The 16,630-nt window shown below is 45.5% G+C and overlaps 1 protein-coding gene across 1 annotated transcript in view; it reads left to right on the top strand.

Moving 5' to 3' along the window:
- Positions 1 to 279: 279 nt before the first annotated feature.
- LOC311099904 (thrombospondin type-1 domain-containing protein 1-like) overlaps positions 280 to 16,630 on the top strand; it is a gene marked incomplete at its 3' end in the record, with an annotated part of 40,615 nt that continues 24,264 nt past the window's right edge. Inside the window, exons 1-2 of the mRNA XM_084140623.1 lie at positions 280 to 374; positions 15,085 to 15,218. Coding sequence (XP_083996749.1) covers positions 15,158 to 15,218 — 61 coding nt within the window. The 5' untranslated portion in view covers positions 280 to 374; positions 15,085 to 15,157. The remainder of the gene's footprint in view (positions 375 to 15,084; positions 15,219 to 16,630) is intronic.

Here is a 16,630-nt window from a genome sequence, read left to right on the forward strand (position 1 = left end):
GTGCAGCCTCATAGGTTCTTAATACCGCAATGAGCCGTGGATAATCGGCGGTACAGAGGACGAGCGGCACCGGAATGCGCGGTCACCCTGGCTCTGCTCCGGCCGCTCACTGCACGGACGCGCGCAAAGGGATTGCCTTTGCTTTCCCTCTCCCTCCCTCTCTCCCTCCCTCCCTCTCCCTCTCTCTCTCTCTCTGTGCTGCTCCTTCTCTCTCTGAAGTTGATCCGCAATCGAACGGCTGATCTGACGTTAATCAATCATCTGTGGATGTTGATGATCAGAAATTGACGGAATGACGTTTCCATGGATGAGTCGAGACGTTTGATGGAGTTTTCGTTGAGAATAATCAATGCCTTGCTGAGTCTACAGGAAATGTAAGTACGCAAATGTGGTCATAGTCAATCGAGAATGACAGGTAGCCTACAAAGTGTCTGCCAACCCCTTTGGAATAAGCCTGACTTTAATTTGAAAATGAATTAGCCTAACTGTGGTCATAATAGCCTGAGGGACAGAAAGCCTCACATTTCTAAATGTTTCTTCTATTAATTTGAGCAAACATTGAGAAAACATTAGGCTATATGTTATGTAGGCTAATGTCCTAATGAGCTTAAGGGGATAGTTCGGGATTTTGGCAATGACCCACTGGGCACACACTGGTTGAATCAACGTTGTTTCCACGTCATTGTTGAACCAATGGCGAACAGAAGTTGAATTGAGCAGTGGAGAGGCCCTTTTATCTGCTTCCCCCAAGAGTCAGATGAACTCCTGGACACCGTTTTCATTTAGACTATCTGCATCCAGTATGACTATCTGCATCCAGTATGACTATCTGCATCCAGTATGACTATCTGCATCCAGTATGACTATCTGCATCCAGTATGACTATCTGCATCCAGTATGACTATCTGCATCCAGTATGACTATCTGCATCCAGTATGAAGGAAGACAGTTTCGCGAGCCAATGCTAACTAGTGTTAGCACAATGACTGGAAGTGTATAGGAACCACTAGCATGCTAGCCAGGGCTGTCACCAGAGTTTCATAATATTCGGGGCTCAGTCCTGAAGACCAGGGGTTTGTGGGGTCCAAGGAAAAAAAATTGTTTCCTGCAATTCTACATGACTGGAGACGTTACAATAATATTTTTTTATACCACAAAAATGATGAAAATGACAAGCTACTCTGTCATTTACATACTGAAATCAATACAACCAACGTGTCTTAAAAGAGTGGAGGAAAAGAGTGGATGCACAGATCTCAGGCCTACAATATGAGGAGGAAATTATAGCCAACCAACTCTCCAGTGGCACTCACCTGTTCAAACTGATTTTTTTTTTTCCCGCAATTGTATTTTGAAATATTGCGAAATACCTTGTAGCTGCTGCCTGCTGTTCATTGACAGCCACAACTCAACAATCATCTGTTTTATATTTGTCTGGGCAATGACGGGATTCCAGACTGTAGACTAGGCCTTGTGACAAAACACTTATCTACAGCAATGTTAAATACGCTATTGCTCCTCTGTGGCTAAATTTTGCTGGTGTAGTATTTTCAATGATTTCATTAATTTTTCTATAGAGACAGGAGTAATTATATATTTGTTTATCTGCACCTCTTCCCGCAGTGCTGTGTTTTCTTCCATGCACTGTGCTCTCCCCAAGGCCAAATAATCAACACTTCTTATTATTAATTCAATCGATTGTGGTCAGTAACCCCATATGAGGTTATAGTGTAGGTAGGCCTACTGTTAACAATACTATTTAAAATTATCTATCAGCAAGTAGCCTACAATTTACAAGAGAATAGATTCAGTAAGTCAATGAAGCTAATCGTGTGTACAAATGTGTATTCACCTCAATAGGCTAAGTGACTGAAATGCATCAGGGAAGCTCAGGAAAACATCAGGGAAGCTCAGGAAAACATCAGGGAAGCTCAGGAAAACATCAGGGAAGCTCAGGAAAACATCAGGGAGGCTCAGGAAAACACCAGGGAGGCTCAGGAAAACATCAGGGAAGCTCAGGAAAACATCAGGGAAGCTCATCAGGTAGGCTATAGGCCTAATGCGTGTGTAAAGAATATCTGCATTGCTTTCAATTGTTAGACTGATGATCATGAGCACTCACCTCAACATAGATAACATTTCCCAGCCTAATTGTGACCAAATATCCAAACGCAGATTCAGTGAAAACAAAAATCTGACATTGATTGATTTATCAAGATGAGTTCCCATGCTTGACTCAAAGCAATGAAGCTGTCCCAATCAAAAACGGTGCTGGAATTATCAGTTGACCACACATGGAAATCACTTTACATTTATCATAGCCAGTTGTGTAGTTATTTAGCACTACACCACAAAACGTGAGACAGCACCATTCTGAGAAGTGGCGGAGCGTCGCCCTGCAGTGCACCGGCAGCACTGCACCCCTGATTATAACGGTTGGATGCCTTCAGGAGTCACCCCTGATTATAACGGTTGGATGCCTTCAGGAGTCACCCCTGATTATAACGGTTGGATGCCTTCAGGAGTCACCCCTGATTATAACGGTTGGATGCCTTCAGGAGTCACCCCTGATTATAACGGTTGGATGCCTTCAGGAGTCACCCCTGATTATAACGGTTGGATGCCTTCAGGAGTCACCCCTGATTATAACGGTTGGATGCCTTCAGGAGTCACCCCTGATTATAACGGTTGGATGCCTTCAGGAGTCACCCCTGATTATAACGGTTGGATGCCTTCAGGAGTCACCCCTGATTATAACGGTTGGATGCCTTCAGGAGTCACCCCTGATTATAACGGTTGGATGCCTTCAGGAGTCACCCCTGATTATAACGGTTGGATGCCTTCAGGAGTCACCCCTGATTATAACGGTTGGATGCCTTCAGGAGTCACCCCTGATTATAACGGTTGGATGCCTTCAGGAGTCACCCCTGATTATAACGGTTGGATGCCTTCAGGAGTCACCCCTGATTATAACGGTTGGATGCCTTCAGGAGTCACCCCTGATTATAACGGTTGGATGCCTTCAGGAGTCACCCCTGATTATAACGGTTGGATGCCTTCAGGAGTCACCCCTGATTATAACGGTTGGATGCCTTCAGGAGTCACCCCTGATTATAACGGTTGGATGCCTTCAGGAGTCACCCCTGATTATAACGGTTGGATGCCTTCAGGAGTCACCCCTGATTATAACGGTTGGATGCCTTCAGGAGTCACCCCTGATTATAACGGTTGGATGCCTTCAGGAGTCACCCCTGATTATAACGGTTGGATGCCTTCAGGAGTCACCCCTGATTATAACGGTTGGATGCCTTCAGGAGTCACCCCTGATTATAACGGTTGGATGCCTTCAGGAGTCACCCCTGATTATAACGGTTGGATGCCTTCAGGAGTCACCCCTGATTATAACGGTTGGATGCCTTCAGGAGTCACCCCTGATTATAACGGTTGGATGCCTTCAGGAGTCACCCCTGATTATAACGGTTGGATGCCTTCAGGAGTCACCCCTGATTATAACGGTTGGATGCCTTCAGGAGTCACCCCTGATTATAACGGTTGGATGCCTTCAGGAGTCACCCCTGATTATAACGGTTGGATGCCTTCAGGAGTCACCCCTGATTATAACGGTTGGATGCCTTCAGGAGTCACCCCTGATTATAACGGTTGGATGCCTTCAGGAGTCACCCCTGATTATAACGGTTGGATGCCTTCAGGAGTCACCCCTGATTATAACGGTTGGATGCCTTCAGGAGTCACCCCTGATTATAACGGTTGGATGCCTTCAGGAGTCACCCCTGATTATAACGGTTGGATGCCTTCAGGAGTCACCCCTGATTATAACGGTTGGATGCCTTCAGGAGTCACCCCTGATTATAACGGTTGGATGCCTTCAGGAGTCACCCCTGATTATAACGGTTGGATGCCTTCAGGAGTCACCCCTGATTATAACGGTTGGATGCCTTCAGGAGTCACCCCTGATTATAACGGTTGGATGCCTTCAGGAGTCACCCCTGATTATAACGGTTGGATGCCTTCAGGAGTCACCCCTGATTATAACGGTTGGATGCCTTCAGGAGTCACCCCTGATTATAACGGTTGGATGCCTTCAGGAGTCACCCCTGATTATAACGGTTGGATGCCTTCAGGAGTCACCCCTGATTATAACGGTTGGATGCCTTCAGGAGTCACCCCTGATTATAACGGTTGGATGCCTTCAGGAGTCACCCCTGATTATAACGGTTGGATGCCTTCAGGAGTCACCCCTGATTATAACGGTTGGATGCCTTCAGGAGTCACCCCTGATTATAACGGTTGGATGCCTTCAGGAGTCACCCCTGATTATAACGGTTGGATGCCTTCAGGAGTCACCCCTGATTATAACGGTTGGATGCCTTCAGGAGTCACCCCTGATTATAACGGTTGGATGCCTTCAGGAGACACCCCTGATTATAACGGTTGGATGCCTTCAGGAGTCACCCCTGATTATAACGGTTGGATGCCTTCAGGAGTCACCCCTGATTATAACGGTTGGATGCCTTCAGGAGTCACCCCTGATTATAACGGTTGGATGTCTTCAGGAGTCACCCCTGATTATAACGGTTGGATGCCTTCAGGAGTTTCAGCTAACCACAGCTCTATGAACTAAGTGACGCATTCAGTTGACTACATTATTATTTTTTTTTACACCATTGCAGCAGCGCAAAATATTCGGGGCTGACCCAACATCATTCGGCGGCTAAAGCTCCGAAAGCCAGGTCCAGGTGACGTCCATGATGCTATCTGTTCCCAAAAACGTCCAGTCATTGCGTAACGCTAGTAAGAGATGCAGAGACATGGTATCCACGAGTTCATCTGACTGAGGAAGTAGATAAAGGGCCTCGTTGGGGAAGGAGATAAAGGGCCTCGTTGGGGAAGGAGATAAAGGGCCTCGTTGGGGAAGGAGATAAAGGGCCTCGTTGGGGAAGGAGATAAATGGCCTCGTTGGGGAAGGAGATAAATGGCCTCGTTGGGGAAGGAGATAAATGGCCTCGTTGGGGAAGGAGATAAATGGCCTCGTTGGGGAAGGAGTAAATGGCCTCGTTGGGGAAGGAGATAAATGGCCTCGTTGGGGAAGGAGATAAAGGGCCTCGTTGGGGAAGGAGATAAAGGGCCTCGTTGGGGAAGGAGATAAAGGGCCTCGTTGGGGAAGGAGATAAAGGGCCTCGTTGGGGAAGGAGATAAAGGGCCTCGTTGGGGAAGGAGATAAATGGCCTCGTTGGGGAAGGAGATAAATGGCCTCGTTGGGGAAGGAGATAAATGGCCTCGTTGGGGAAGGAGATAAAGGGCCTCGTTGGGGAAGGAGATAAATGGCCTCGTTGGGGAAGGAGATAAATGGCCTCGTTGGGGAAGGAGATAAATGGCCTTGTTGGGGAAGGAGATAAATGGCCTCGTTGGGGAAGTCCTGAACTATACCTTTAAGTTACAAAAGGTTGTACATGCCTCACCATGTGGGTTGTGATCAGCCTGTAGACTGATGGGATGTTATAGTGGACATGGACAGTGATGTGTGTGTGTGTGTGTGTGTGTGTGTGTGTGTGTGTGTGTGTGGCAGGGGGAAACTTGGAGTCAGTGGGTTTTGTTGGACACACAACAGCAGAGTTGGCCTGTGAGCAGAGTTGGCCTGTGAGCAGAGTTGGCCTGTGTGTGTGTGTGTAGCAGGGGAGGCTGGTGGGAGGAGGTGTAGGAGGACGGGCTCATTGCAATGACTGGAATGGAATAATGGAATGGTATCAAACACATCAAACCAATGGAAACCACATGTTTGACTCCGTTGCATTGATTCCATTACAGCCATTACAATGAGCCCGTCCTCCTATAGCTCCTCCCACCACCAGCCTCCTCTGTTGTGTAGAGTTGGCTGGCTCGCTCTGTTTCATACCAGACAACAGCCTTTACTCCTCATCTACTAGACAATGTGAGTGTTCCCAGGGCCTTGTAGATAAATATAATAGCAAAGTAAACAGCAATATGTGTTTCTGCTGCTGTTGTCATTGGGATTGTATGTAATATGATCAGTCCAACTAGGCTTACTAGTAGCAATGGTAATAACTTAGGCTACCTGAGAATAATGGTACCTGTCAACTCTGAATCTCTGATTCACCTCATAGACTTGTAGAAAAGTATTTGAGCAGGAGATAGAGATTGGGTGGGGGTGGGGTGGGGGGTTGGAGGGGGGGGGGGGGGGGGGCAGAGAATGAGATAGCTATAGGTCCCCAGGCTTCAACACCAGTTGGGCAGGTTTTTATAACTGCTGAATATGATTTGGCCTTCCGTTTTGTACATTCAGCCTGAACATGATCGTGACTTTCCACTTTCCAACAAGTACTGGCACTGTACAACCAGCAGAACCATTACTTAAAGATGCACTCTCAAACGTTTGTATAATTTCAGTCAGTAGTTCTGAAGTAGCGCTCGAAAGCCTTAACCGGTCCCTGAAAATAAATTGCATTCTACGTCACGATGTGCAGATATGTGTAGTGTAACACAGGGCAGGCCTTCTTCTTTTGCTGTGCAACTCGTCAATGTGCATCTTGCTAGCTGTCACTCAAATGCCGAAAAAATAAAAAAATAAGAAAAAAAAGTCACTTTCAAACTATGGATTTTGTGGCTAATCAAGGTAAAACAGTAATTCTGCTCATAGATTATTCATGTATGAACTACACATTGGCACATTCAGCCCAAAGTGGGAGGTTTAACAAAAGTACTTTATGTAGTCGCCAAAGTTCCAGAGAATGTCTTTAATCAATTCCCTTGGGTTACTGTGAGACTGAGATACAGACACCGTGCTCAGCCCCCTCCTGTACTCCCTGTTCACCCATGACTGCGTGGCCGCGCACGTCTCCAACTCAATCATTATATGCCATTTAGCAGACGCTTTTATCCAAAGCGACTTACAGTCATGTGCGCATACATTTTTACATATGGGTGGTCCCGGGGATCGAACCCACTACCCTGGCGTTTACAAGCGCCACGCTCTACCAATTGAGCTACAGAGGACCACATCAAGTCTTCTGATGACGCAACAGTGGTAGGCCTGATTACCGACGAGACCGCCTACAGGGAGGTGGTGAGAGCCCTGGCGGAGCGGTGCCAGGAAAATAACCTCTCCCTCAATGTCAACAAAACGAAGGAGCTGATCATGGACTACAGGAGACAGGAGAGAGAACCCCTATCCACATCAACGGGGCCGCAGTGGAGACGGTCAAAAGCTTCAAGTTCCTCGGCGTGCACATCACTGACAAGGTGAAATGGTCCCTTGTCTTGGCTCATAAGACCCTCACAGACTTCTACAGATGTACCATTGAGACCATCCTGTCTGGCTGTATCACCGCCTGGTATGGCAATTACACCGTCCGCAACAGCAGGGCTCTTCAGAGGGTGGTGTGGTAAGCTCAACGCATCATCGGGGTCACACTGCCAGCTCTCCAGGACATCTACAGCACCTGGTGTCACAGGAAGGCCAAGAAGATCATCAAGGACCGCAGTCACCCAAGCCACGTCCTGTTCATCCTGCTACTATCTAGAAGGCGGAGACAGTACAGGTGCATCAAAGCTTGGACACAACAATTACATATTTATTTAATTTATTTCATAAACAAAGTTATGCAACACCCAATTCCCCTGTGTGAAAAAGTAATTGCCCCCTTACACTCAATAACTGGTTGTGCCACCTTTAGCTGCAATGACTCCAACCAAATGCTTCCTGTAGTTGTTGATCAGTCTCTCACGTCGCTGTGGAGGAATTTTGGCCCACTCTTCCATGCAGAACTGCTTTAACTCAGTGACGTGTGGGTTTTCAAGCATGAACTGCTCGTTTCAAGTCCTGCCACAACATCTCAATTGGGATTAGGTCTGGACTTTGACTAGGCCTTTCCAAAACTTCAAATTTTTTGCTTTTTAGGATTTTTTTGCTATGTAGACTTGATTGTGTGTTTTGGATCGTTGTCTTGCTGCATGACCCAGCTGCGCTTCAGCTTCAGCTCACAGACGGATGGTCTGACATTCTCCTGTAGAATTCTCTGATACAGAGCAGAATTCATGGTTCCTTCTATTAAGGCAAGTCGTCCAGGTCCTGAGGCAGCAAAACATCCCCAAACCATCACACCACCACCACCATGCTTGACCTTTGGTATGATGTTCTTACTGTGGAATGCAGAGTTTGGTTTTCGCTAGGCATAATGGGACCCATCTCGTCCAAAAAGTTGACTCAAGTTTGCCAAAAAGCACCTGGATGATCATCAAGACTCTTGGAAGAACGTTCTATGGACAGATGATTCAAAAGTATAACTTTTTGCTTCCAGTAATGCCTGGCGAAAACCTAACTCTGCATCGAATACGACTTGACACCGCAGGCGTAGACGCGGGAGATGAGGTGGAGTCCTTCTGAAATTGAGGCGAAGAGAAAACCGAACGGCGCTCCCCTCCATTCTATTGGCAAATGTCCAGTCACTCGAGAATAAGATAGGAGACACTCGAACGAAGCTCATAGAGACTTGAAAAGCTGCAATATTATATGTCTTACTGAAACGTGGCTGGATGATGATGCTATGCACGTAGTACTTGGTGCAGCGACAGGATCGGACGGCTGCTTCTGGGAAGTCGAAAGGAGAGGGAGAGTGTTTTTTCAGAAGTAACAGCTGGTGTACTGCTTCAAGTGTGACAGAAATCTTGAGCTTTAGCTCTCCTGATGTAGAATACCTCATGTTAAGCTGCAGATCCTTCTATCTATCAAGAGAGTTCTCAATCTGTAATTATCACAGCTGTCTACATCCCTCCCCAAGCCAACAGCACTCTGGCACTCAACAAACTGTATGAAGCCATAAACAAACAAGAAACCGCTCACCCAGAGACTGCGTTTCTGGTGAGCGGTGACTTTTAATTTCACATCTACCGACACGTCTCCTGCGCCACTAGGGGCGCTAAAACTCTAGACCACTTTTATTCTACCCACAGAAACGCATACAAGGCCCTCCCCTTGGCAAATTTTACATTTTAGTCATTTAGCAGACGCTCTTATCCAGAGCGACTTACAGGAGCAATTAGGGTTAAGTGCCTTGCTCAAGGGCACATCGACAGATTTTTCACCTAGTCGGTTCAGGGATTAGAACCAGCGACCTTTCGGTTACTGCCACAGCGCTCTTAACCACTAAGCTACCTACCGCCCACAAATCTGACCATGACTCCATTCTCCTGCTTCCTATTTACAAACAAAAGCTCAAACAGGAAGTACCAGTGATGTGCCCAATACGGAAGTGGTCAGATGAAGCAGACGCGAGGCTACAAGACTGTTTTGCTGGTACAGACTGGGATATGTTCCGAGATTCATCCGATAGCATCGAGGAGTTAACCACAACAGTCACTGGCTTCATCAAAAAGTGCACAGATGATGTTGTCCCCACAGTGACTATAAGAACGTATCCAAACCATGGATTACAGGCAATATCCACGGTGGGCTAAAGGCTACCGCTTACAAGGAACGGGACACGGACACGTACAAGAAATCCCGCTACGACCTCCGGACGAGACATCAAACATGCAAAGGGAAAATATAGGACTCAGACTCTGACAGTCTTCGTACAGCGAGCGAAACAACTACTTCAAGGTCTCGGAGCGAGTGACGTTACCGATTGAAATGCTACTAGCATGCACTGCTACCTAGCTAGCCATTTCACACCGCTTACACATACAGCGCATTCGGAAAGTATTCAGACACCTTGACTTTTTCCACATTTTGTTACGTTACAGCCTTATTCTAAAATTGATTAAATTGTTATTTTTTTCCCTAATCAATCTACACACTACCCCATAATGACAAAGCAAAAATAGGTTTTTAGATTAAAAAAAAACAGAAATATTACATTTACATAAGTATTCAGACCCTTTACGCCACTCCTGCGTTGTCTTGGCTATGTGCTTAAGGTCGTTGTCCTGTTGGAAGGTGAACCTTCGCCACAGTCTGTGGTCCTGAGCGCTCTGGAGCAGGTTTTCATCAAGGATCTCTCTGTACTTTGCTCCGTTCATCTTTCCCTTGATCCTGACTAGTCTCCCAGTCCCTGCCGCTGAAAGACATCCCCACAGCATGATGCTGCCACCACCATGCTTCACCGTAGGGATGGTGCCAGGTTTCCTCCAGACGTGACGCTTGGCATTCAGGCCAAAGAGTTCAATCTTGGTTTTATCAGACCAGAGAATCTTGTTTCTCATGGCCTGAGAGTCCTTTCGGTACCTTTTGGCAAACTCCAAGTGGGCTGTCATGTGTGTTTTACTGAGGAGTGGCTTCCGTCTCGCCACTCTACCATAAAGGCCTGATTTCCTTCTGGAAGGTTCTCCCATCTCCACAGAGGAACTGTGGAGCTCTGTCAGAGTGACCATTGGGTTGTTCTCCTTGACCAAGGCCCTTCTCCCCCGATTGCTCAGTTTGGCCAGGCGGCCAGCTCTAGGAAGAGTCTTGGTGGTTCCAAACTTCTTCCATTTAAGAATGATGGAGACCACTGTGTTCTTGGGGACCTTCAATGCTGCAGACATTCTTTGGTACCCTTCCCCAGATCTGTGCCTCGACACAATCCTGTTTCGGAGCTCTACAGACAATTCCTTGGACCTCATGGCTTGGTTTTTGCTCTGACATGCACTGTCAACTGTGGGACCTTATATAGACAGGTGTGTGCCTTTCCAAATCATGTCCAATCAATTGAATTTACCACAGTTGACTAACTTTAAGCGTCAGTTGTCAGAGCAGCTTACCGATCACTGCACCTGTACACAGCCCATCTGTAATTAGCCCACCAAACTACCTCATCCCCATATTGTTATTCATTTTGTTAATTTGCACCCCAGTATCTCTATTTGCACATCATCTTTTGCACATCTATCATTCCAGTGTTAATACGAAATTGTAACTATTTTGCACTATGGCCTATTTATTGCCTTACCTCCATAACTTACTACATTCGCACACACTGTATATATATATATATATATATATATATATATATATATATATATATATATATATATATATATATATATATATATATATATATATATATATATATATATATATATGTTCTGTTTATATTTTTGACTTTATGTTTTGTTTACCTGGTTAAATAAAGGTGAAATAAATAAATAAAAACAGTTGGACTCCAATCAAGTTGTATAAACATCTGAAGGATGATCAATGGAAACAGGATGCACCTGAGCTCAATTTCGAGTCTCATAGCAAAGGGTCTGAATACTTATGTAAATATGGTATTTCTGTTTTTTTATTTGTAAAAAAAATAAAAAATAAACACTGTACCATGTGTGATAGCCTGTTTTTCAAGTTTGCTGACGACACAACGATAGTAGGCCTGATCACCGACGACGATGAGTCAGCCTATAGGGAGGAGGTCAGAGACTTGGTGTGTTGCCAGGACAACGACCTCTCCCTCAACGTCAGCAAGACAAAGGAGCTGATCATAGACTACAGGAGAAAGAGGGGAGCTCACGCCCCCATCCACATCGACAGGGCTGTTGTGGAGCGGGTTGACAGCTTCAAGTTCCTTGGACTTAACTAAGGACTTAACATGATTCACACACACCCGCGCAGTTGTGAAGAGGGCACGGCAGCGGGTCTTCCCCCTCGCGAGGTTGAAAAGATTTGGCATGGGTCCTTCGGATCCTCAAAAAGTTATACAGCTGCACCATTGAGAGCATCTTGACTGGCTGCTTCACCGCCTGGTATCACGAACACTTGAGAAAAGTCGATATCCGCCTTCTAGGTGGTAGCAGGGTGAACAGCATGTTTTGAATTTCCGAGGGAGGGAGAGGGAGAGAGAGAGAGGCTCCATTGTGCTTTGTGATTGAAACTTACAGGCAGTTATGTTTATTTCTTGGTGTGCACACACACGTGGAGAGAGTGTGACTGAGCTGAGGGTCATACTGAGAGTGACTGAGCTGAGGGTCATACTGAGAGTGACTGAGCTGAGGGTCATACTGAGAGTGACTGAGCTGAGGGTCATACTGAGAGTGACTGAGCTGAGGGTCATACTGAGAGTGACTGAGCTGAGGGTCATACTGAGAGTGACTGAGCTGAGGGTCATACTGAGAGTGACTGAGCTGAGGGTCATACTGAGTGACTGAGCTGAGGGTCATACTGAGAGTGACTGAGCTGAGGGTCATACTGAGAGTGACTGAGCTGAGGGTCATACTGAGAGTGACTGAGCTGAGGGTCATACTGAGAGTGACTGAGCTGAGGGTCATACTGAGTGACTGAGCTGAGGGTCATACTGAGAGTGACTGAGCTGAGGGTCATACTGAGAGTGACTGAGCTGAGGGTCATACTGAGAGTGACTGAGCTGAGGGTCATACTGAGTGACTGAGCTGAGGGTCATACTGAGAGTGACTGAGCTGAGGGTCATACTGAGAGTGACTGAGCTGAGGGTCATACTGAGAGTGACTGAGCTGAGGGTCATACTGAGAGTGACTGAGCTGAGGGTCCTACTGAGAGAGTGACTGAGCTGAGGGTCCTACTGAGAGTGACTGAGCTGAGGGTCCTACTGAGAGCGTGTGTTGTTTTTCCTCCTAGCTAGAGGGGGGATCAGAACAGTGTAAATCAAACCAATCAGACAACAGTCTTTGCTAGTTGACTTCTACATGTTCTTTCCTCGTGTTTTTGACATGCTAGCTCAGTGAGTGTGTTACTGTGCTGTCATGCCTTTTAACAAACTTTGCATTACACAGTGATGCTGTATGCTTAACACTTTGCATTACACAGTGATGCGTATGCTTAACACTTTGCATTACACAGTGATGCTGTATGCTTAACACTTTGCATTACACAGTGATGCGTATGCTTAACACTTTGCATTACACAGTGATGCTGTATGCTTAACACTTTACATTACACAGTGATGCTGTATGCTTAACACTTTGCATTACACAGTGATGCTGTATGCTTAACACTTTGCATTACACAGTGATGCTGTATGCTTAACACTTTGCATTACACAGTGATGCTGTATGCTTAACACTTTGCATTACACAGTGATGCTGTATCCTTAACACTTTGCATTACACAGTGATGCTGTATGCTTAACACTTTGCATTACACAGTGATGCTGTATGCTTAACAGTGATACTGTATGCTTAACACTTTGCATTACACAGTGATGCTGTATGCTTAACACTTTGCATTACACAGTGATGCTGTATGCTTAACACTTTACATTACACAGTGATGCTGTATGCTTAACACTTTGCATTACACAGTGATGCTGTATCCTTAACACTTTACATTACACAGTAACAACAGAATAACCTATGTCCATTACTTACTGTATTCAGTACTTAGCCCACTGAGATAAAGCCGAAGGCATTAGCACTGGGAGCTAACAGGAGTTTTCATTTCAGACCCAGACACTCAAACGAACCCAAAGCAAATTCCTCTGTCTGTATTCTGTCTCTACATGTTGTCTATACTAGCAGCACCATATCACCAGGTAACATTCTGGGTATGTTGTCTATACTAGAAGCACCATATCACCAGGTAACATTCTGAGTATGTTGTCTATACTAGAAGCACCATATCACCAGGTAACATTCTGGGTATGTTGTCTATACTAGAAGCACCATATCACCAGGTAACATTCTGACTATGTTGTCTATCACTAGCAGCACCATATCACCAGGTAACATTCTGGGTATGTTGTCTATACTAGAAGCACCATACCACCAGGTAACATTCTGGGTATGTTGTCTATATACTAGCAGCACCATATCACCAGGTAACATTCTGGGTATGTTGTCTATACTAGCAGCACCATATCACCAGGTAACATTCTGGGTATGTTGTCTATACTAGAAGCACCATATCACCAGGTAACATTCTGGGTATGTTGTCTATACTAGAAGCACCATACCACCAGGTAACATTCTGGGTATGTTGTCTATCACTAGCAGCACCATATCACCAGGTAACATTCTGACTATGTTGTCTATCACTAGCAGCACCATATCACCAGGTAACATTCTGACTATGTTGTCTATCACTAGCAGCACCATATCACCAGGTAACATTCTGGGTATGTTGTCTATACTAGAAGCACCATACCACCAGGTAACATTCTGGGTATGTTGTCTATATACTAGCAGCACCATATCACCAGGTAACATTCTGGGTATGTTGTCTATACTAGCAGCACCATATCACCAGGTAACATTCTGACTATGTTGTCTATCACTAGCAGCACCATATCACCAGGTAACATTCTGACTATGTTGTCTATCACTAGCAGCACCATATCACCAGGTAACATTCTGGGTATGTTGTCTATACTAGAAGCACCATACCACCAGGTAACATTCTGGGTATGTTGTCTATACTAGAAGCACCATATCACCAGGTAACATTCTGGGTATGTTGTCTATACTAGAAGCACCATATCACCAGGTAACATTCTGGGTATGTTGTCTATACTAGAAGCACCATACCACCAGGTAACATTCTGGGTATGTTGTCTATCACTAGCAGCACCATATCACCAGGTAACATTCTGACTATGTTGTCTATCACTAGCAGCACCATATCACCAGGTAACATTCTGGGTATGTTGTCTATACTAGAAGCACCATATCACCAGGTAACATTCTGGGTATGTTGTCTATACTAGAAGCACCCTATCACCAGGTAACATTCTGGGTATGTTGTCTATACTAGAAGCACCATATCACCAGGTAACATTCTGGGTATGTTGTCTATACTAGAAGCACCATATCACCAGGTAACATTCTGGGTATGTTGTCTATACTAGAAGCACCATACCACCAGGTAACATTCTGGGTATGTTGTCTATACTAGAAGCACCATATCACCAAGTAACATGTCACCAGGACCATTTCATTTGACTATTCGTGCACTACGTTTTGACCAGGGCTAGTGCTTAGTGTAGGGAATAGGGTGCTATCTGGGACGTAGACATGGACTGGACCACTCTTCTGAAGTAAACAGCTATTGGTTGGTTGTTTTTGTATTGGTGTCGTCCTGATTTTGGTCTGTGTGTGTTTCCTCAGAGCCGTTGGGATGTGGGAGGTGGAGTGTCATGTGGTGTGAGACTGCGGGGGTTTCCGGGGCTCACGCATCGGAATGCCACAGGGTTCCACGCCGACACCGCTGCTCTCCTTCCTATTGGCCACGCTGGGATACGGTGAGTGGGAGGGGCTTGAGGGTTTTAGTGCAGGCCTGGAACAAAACCTTGACACAGGGTTCCGCGCTGCAGCTCCCTTTCCAATTGGACATGCTGGAATGGAGGGGCATTTCAATCAATCAATCAATCAATCAATCAATCAATCAAATGTTATTTATAAAGCCCTTTTTACATCAGCAGATGTCACAAAGTGCTATACAGAAACCCAGCCTAAAACCCCAAACAGCAAGCAATGCAGATGTAGAAGCACTGTGGCTAGGAAAAACTCCCTAGAAAGGCAGAAACCTAGGAAGAAACCTAGAGAGGAACCAGGCTCTGAAGGGTGGCCAGTCCTCTTCTGGCTGTGCTGGGTGGAGATTATAACAGTACATGGCCATTAAGGCCAGAAACCAGATTGTTCTTAGATGAACAGAAGGGTCAATATATATTTATATTGATACATATTTATACATATTTATACATGCTCGAGGGGGGTACAGGGGTGGACGTAAGGTGTGTTAGTGCTGGGCTGGAGTGAAACCTTGCACACCATGCAGGCCCTCATTGAACCAGAGTCTTTTAATTGAGTCTTTTAATGTCAGTGACCTGTAAGTAGATATGTACTTTCTTTGCTTTGCATATTAACTGTGCACACACACACACACACACACACACACACACACACACACACACATACACACACACATACATACATACATACATACAGTGGGGGAAAAAAGTATTTAGTCAGCCACCAATTGTGCAAGTTCTCCCACTTAAAAAGATGAGAGAGGCCTGTAATTTTCATCATAGGTACACGTCAACTATGACAGACAAAATGAGAAAAAAAAATCCAGAAAATCACATTGTAGGATTTTTAATGAATTTATTTGCAAATTATGGTGGAAAATAAGTATTTGGTCAATAACAAAAGTTTCTCAATACTTTGTTATATACCCTTTATTGGCAATGACACAGGTCAAACGTTTTCTGTAAGTCTTCACAAGGTTTTCACACACTGTTGCTGGTATTTTGGCCCATTCCTCTATGCAGATCTCTAGAGCAGTGATGTTTTGGGGCTGTCGCTGGGCAACACAGACTTTCAACTCCCTCCAAAGATTTTCTATGGGGTTGAGATCTGGAGACTGGCTAGGCCACTCCAGGACCTTGAAATGCTTCTTACGAAGCCACTCCTTCGTTGCCCGGGCGGTGTGTTTGGGATCATTGTCATGCTGAAAGACCCAGCCACGTTTCATCTTCAATGCCCTTGCTGATGGAAGGAGGTTTTCACTCAAAATCTCACGATACATGGCCCCATTCATTCTTTCCTTTACACGGATCAGTCGTCCTGGTCCCTTTGCAGAAAAACAGCCCCAAAGCATGATGTTTCCACCCCCATGCTTCACAGTAGGTATGGTGTTCTTTGGATGCAA

This window comes from Coregonus lavaretus (genome assembly GCF_964263955.1).
Source record: "Coregonus lavaretus genome assembly, chromosome: 24".
Classification (NCBI taxonomy): domain Eukaryota; kingdom Metazoa; phylum Chordata; class Actinopteri; order Salmoniformes; family Salmonidae; genus Coregonus; species Coregonus lavaretus.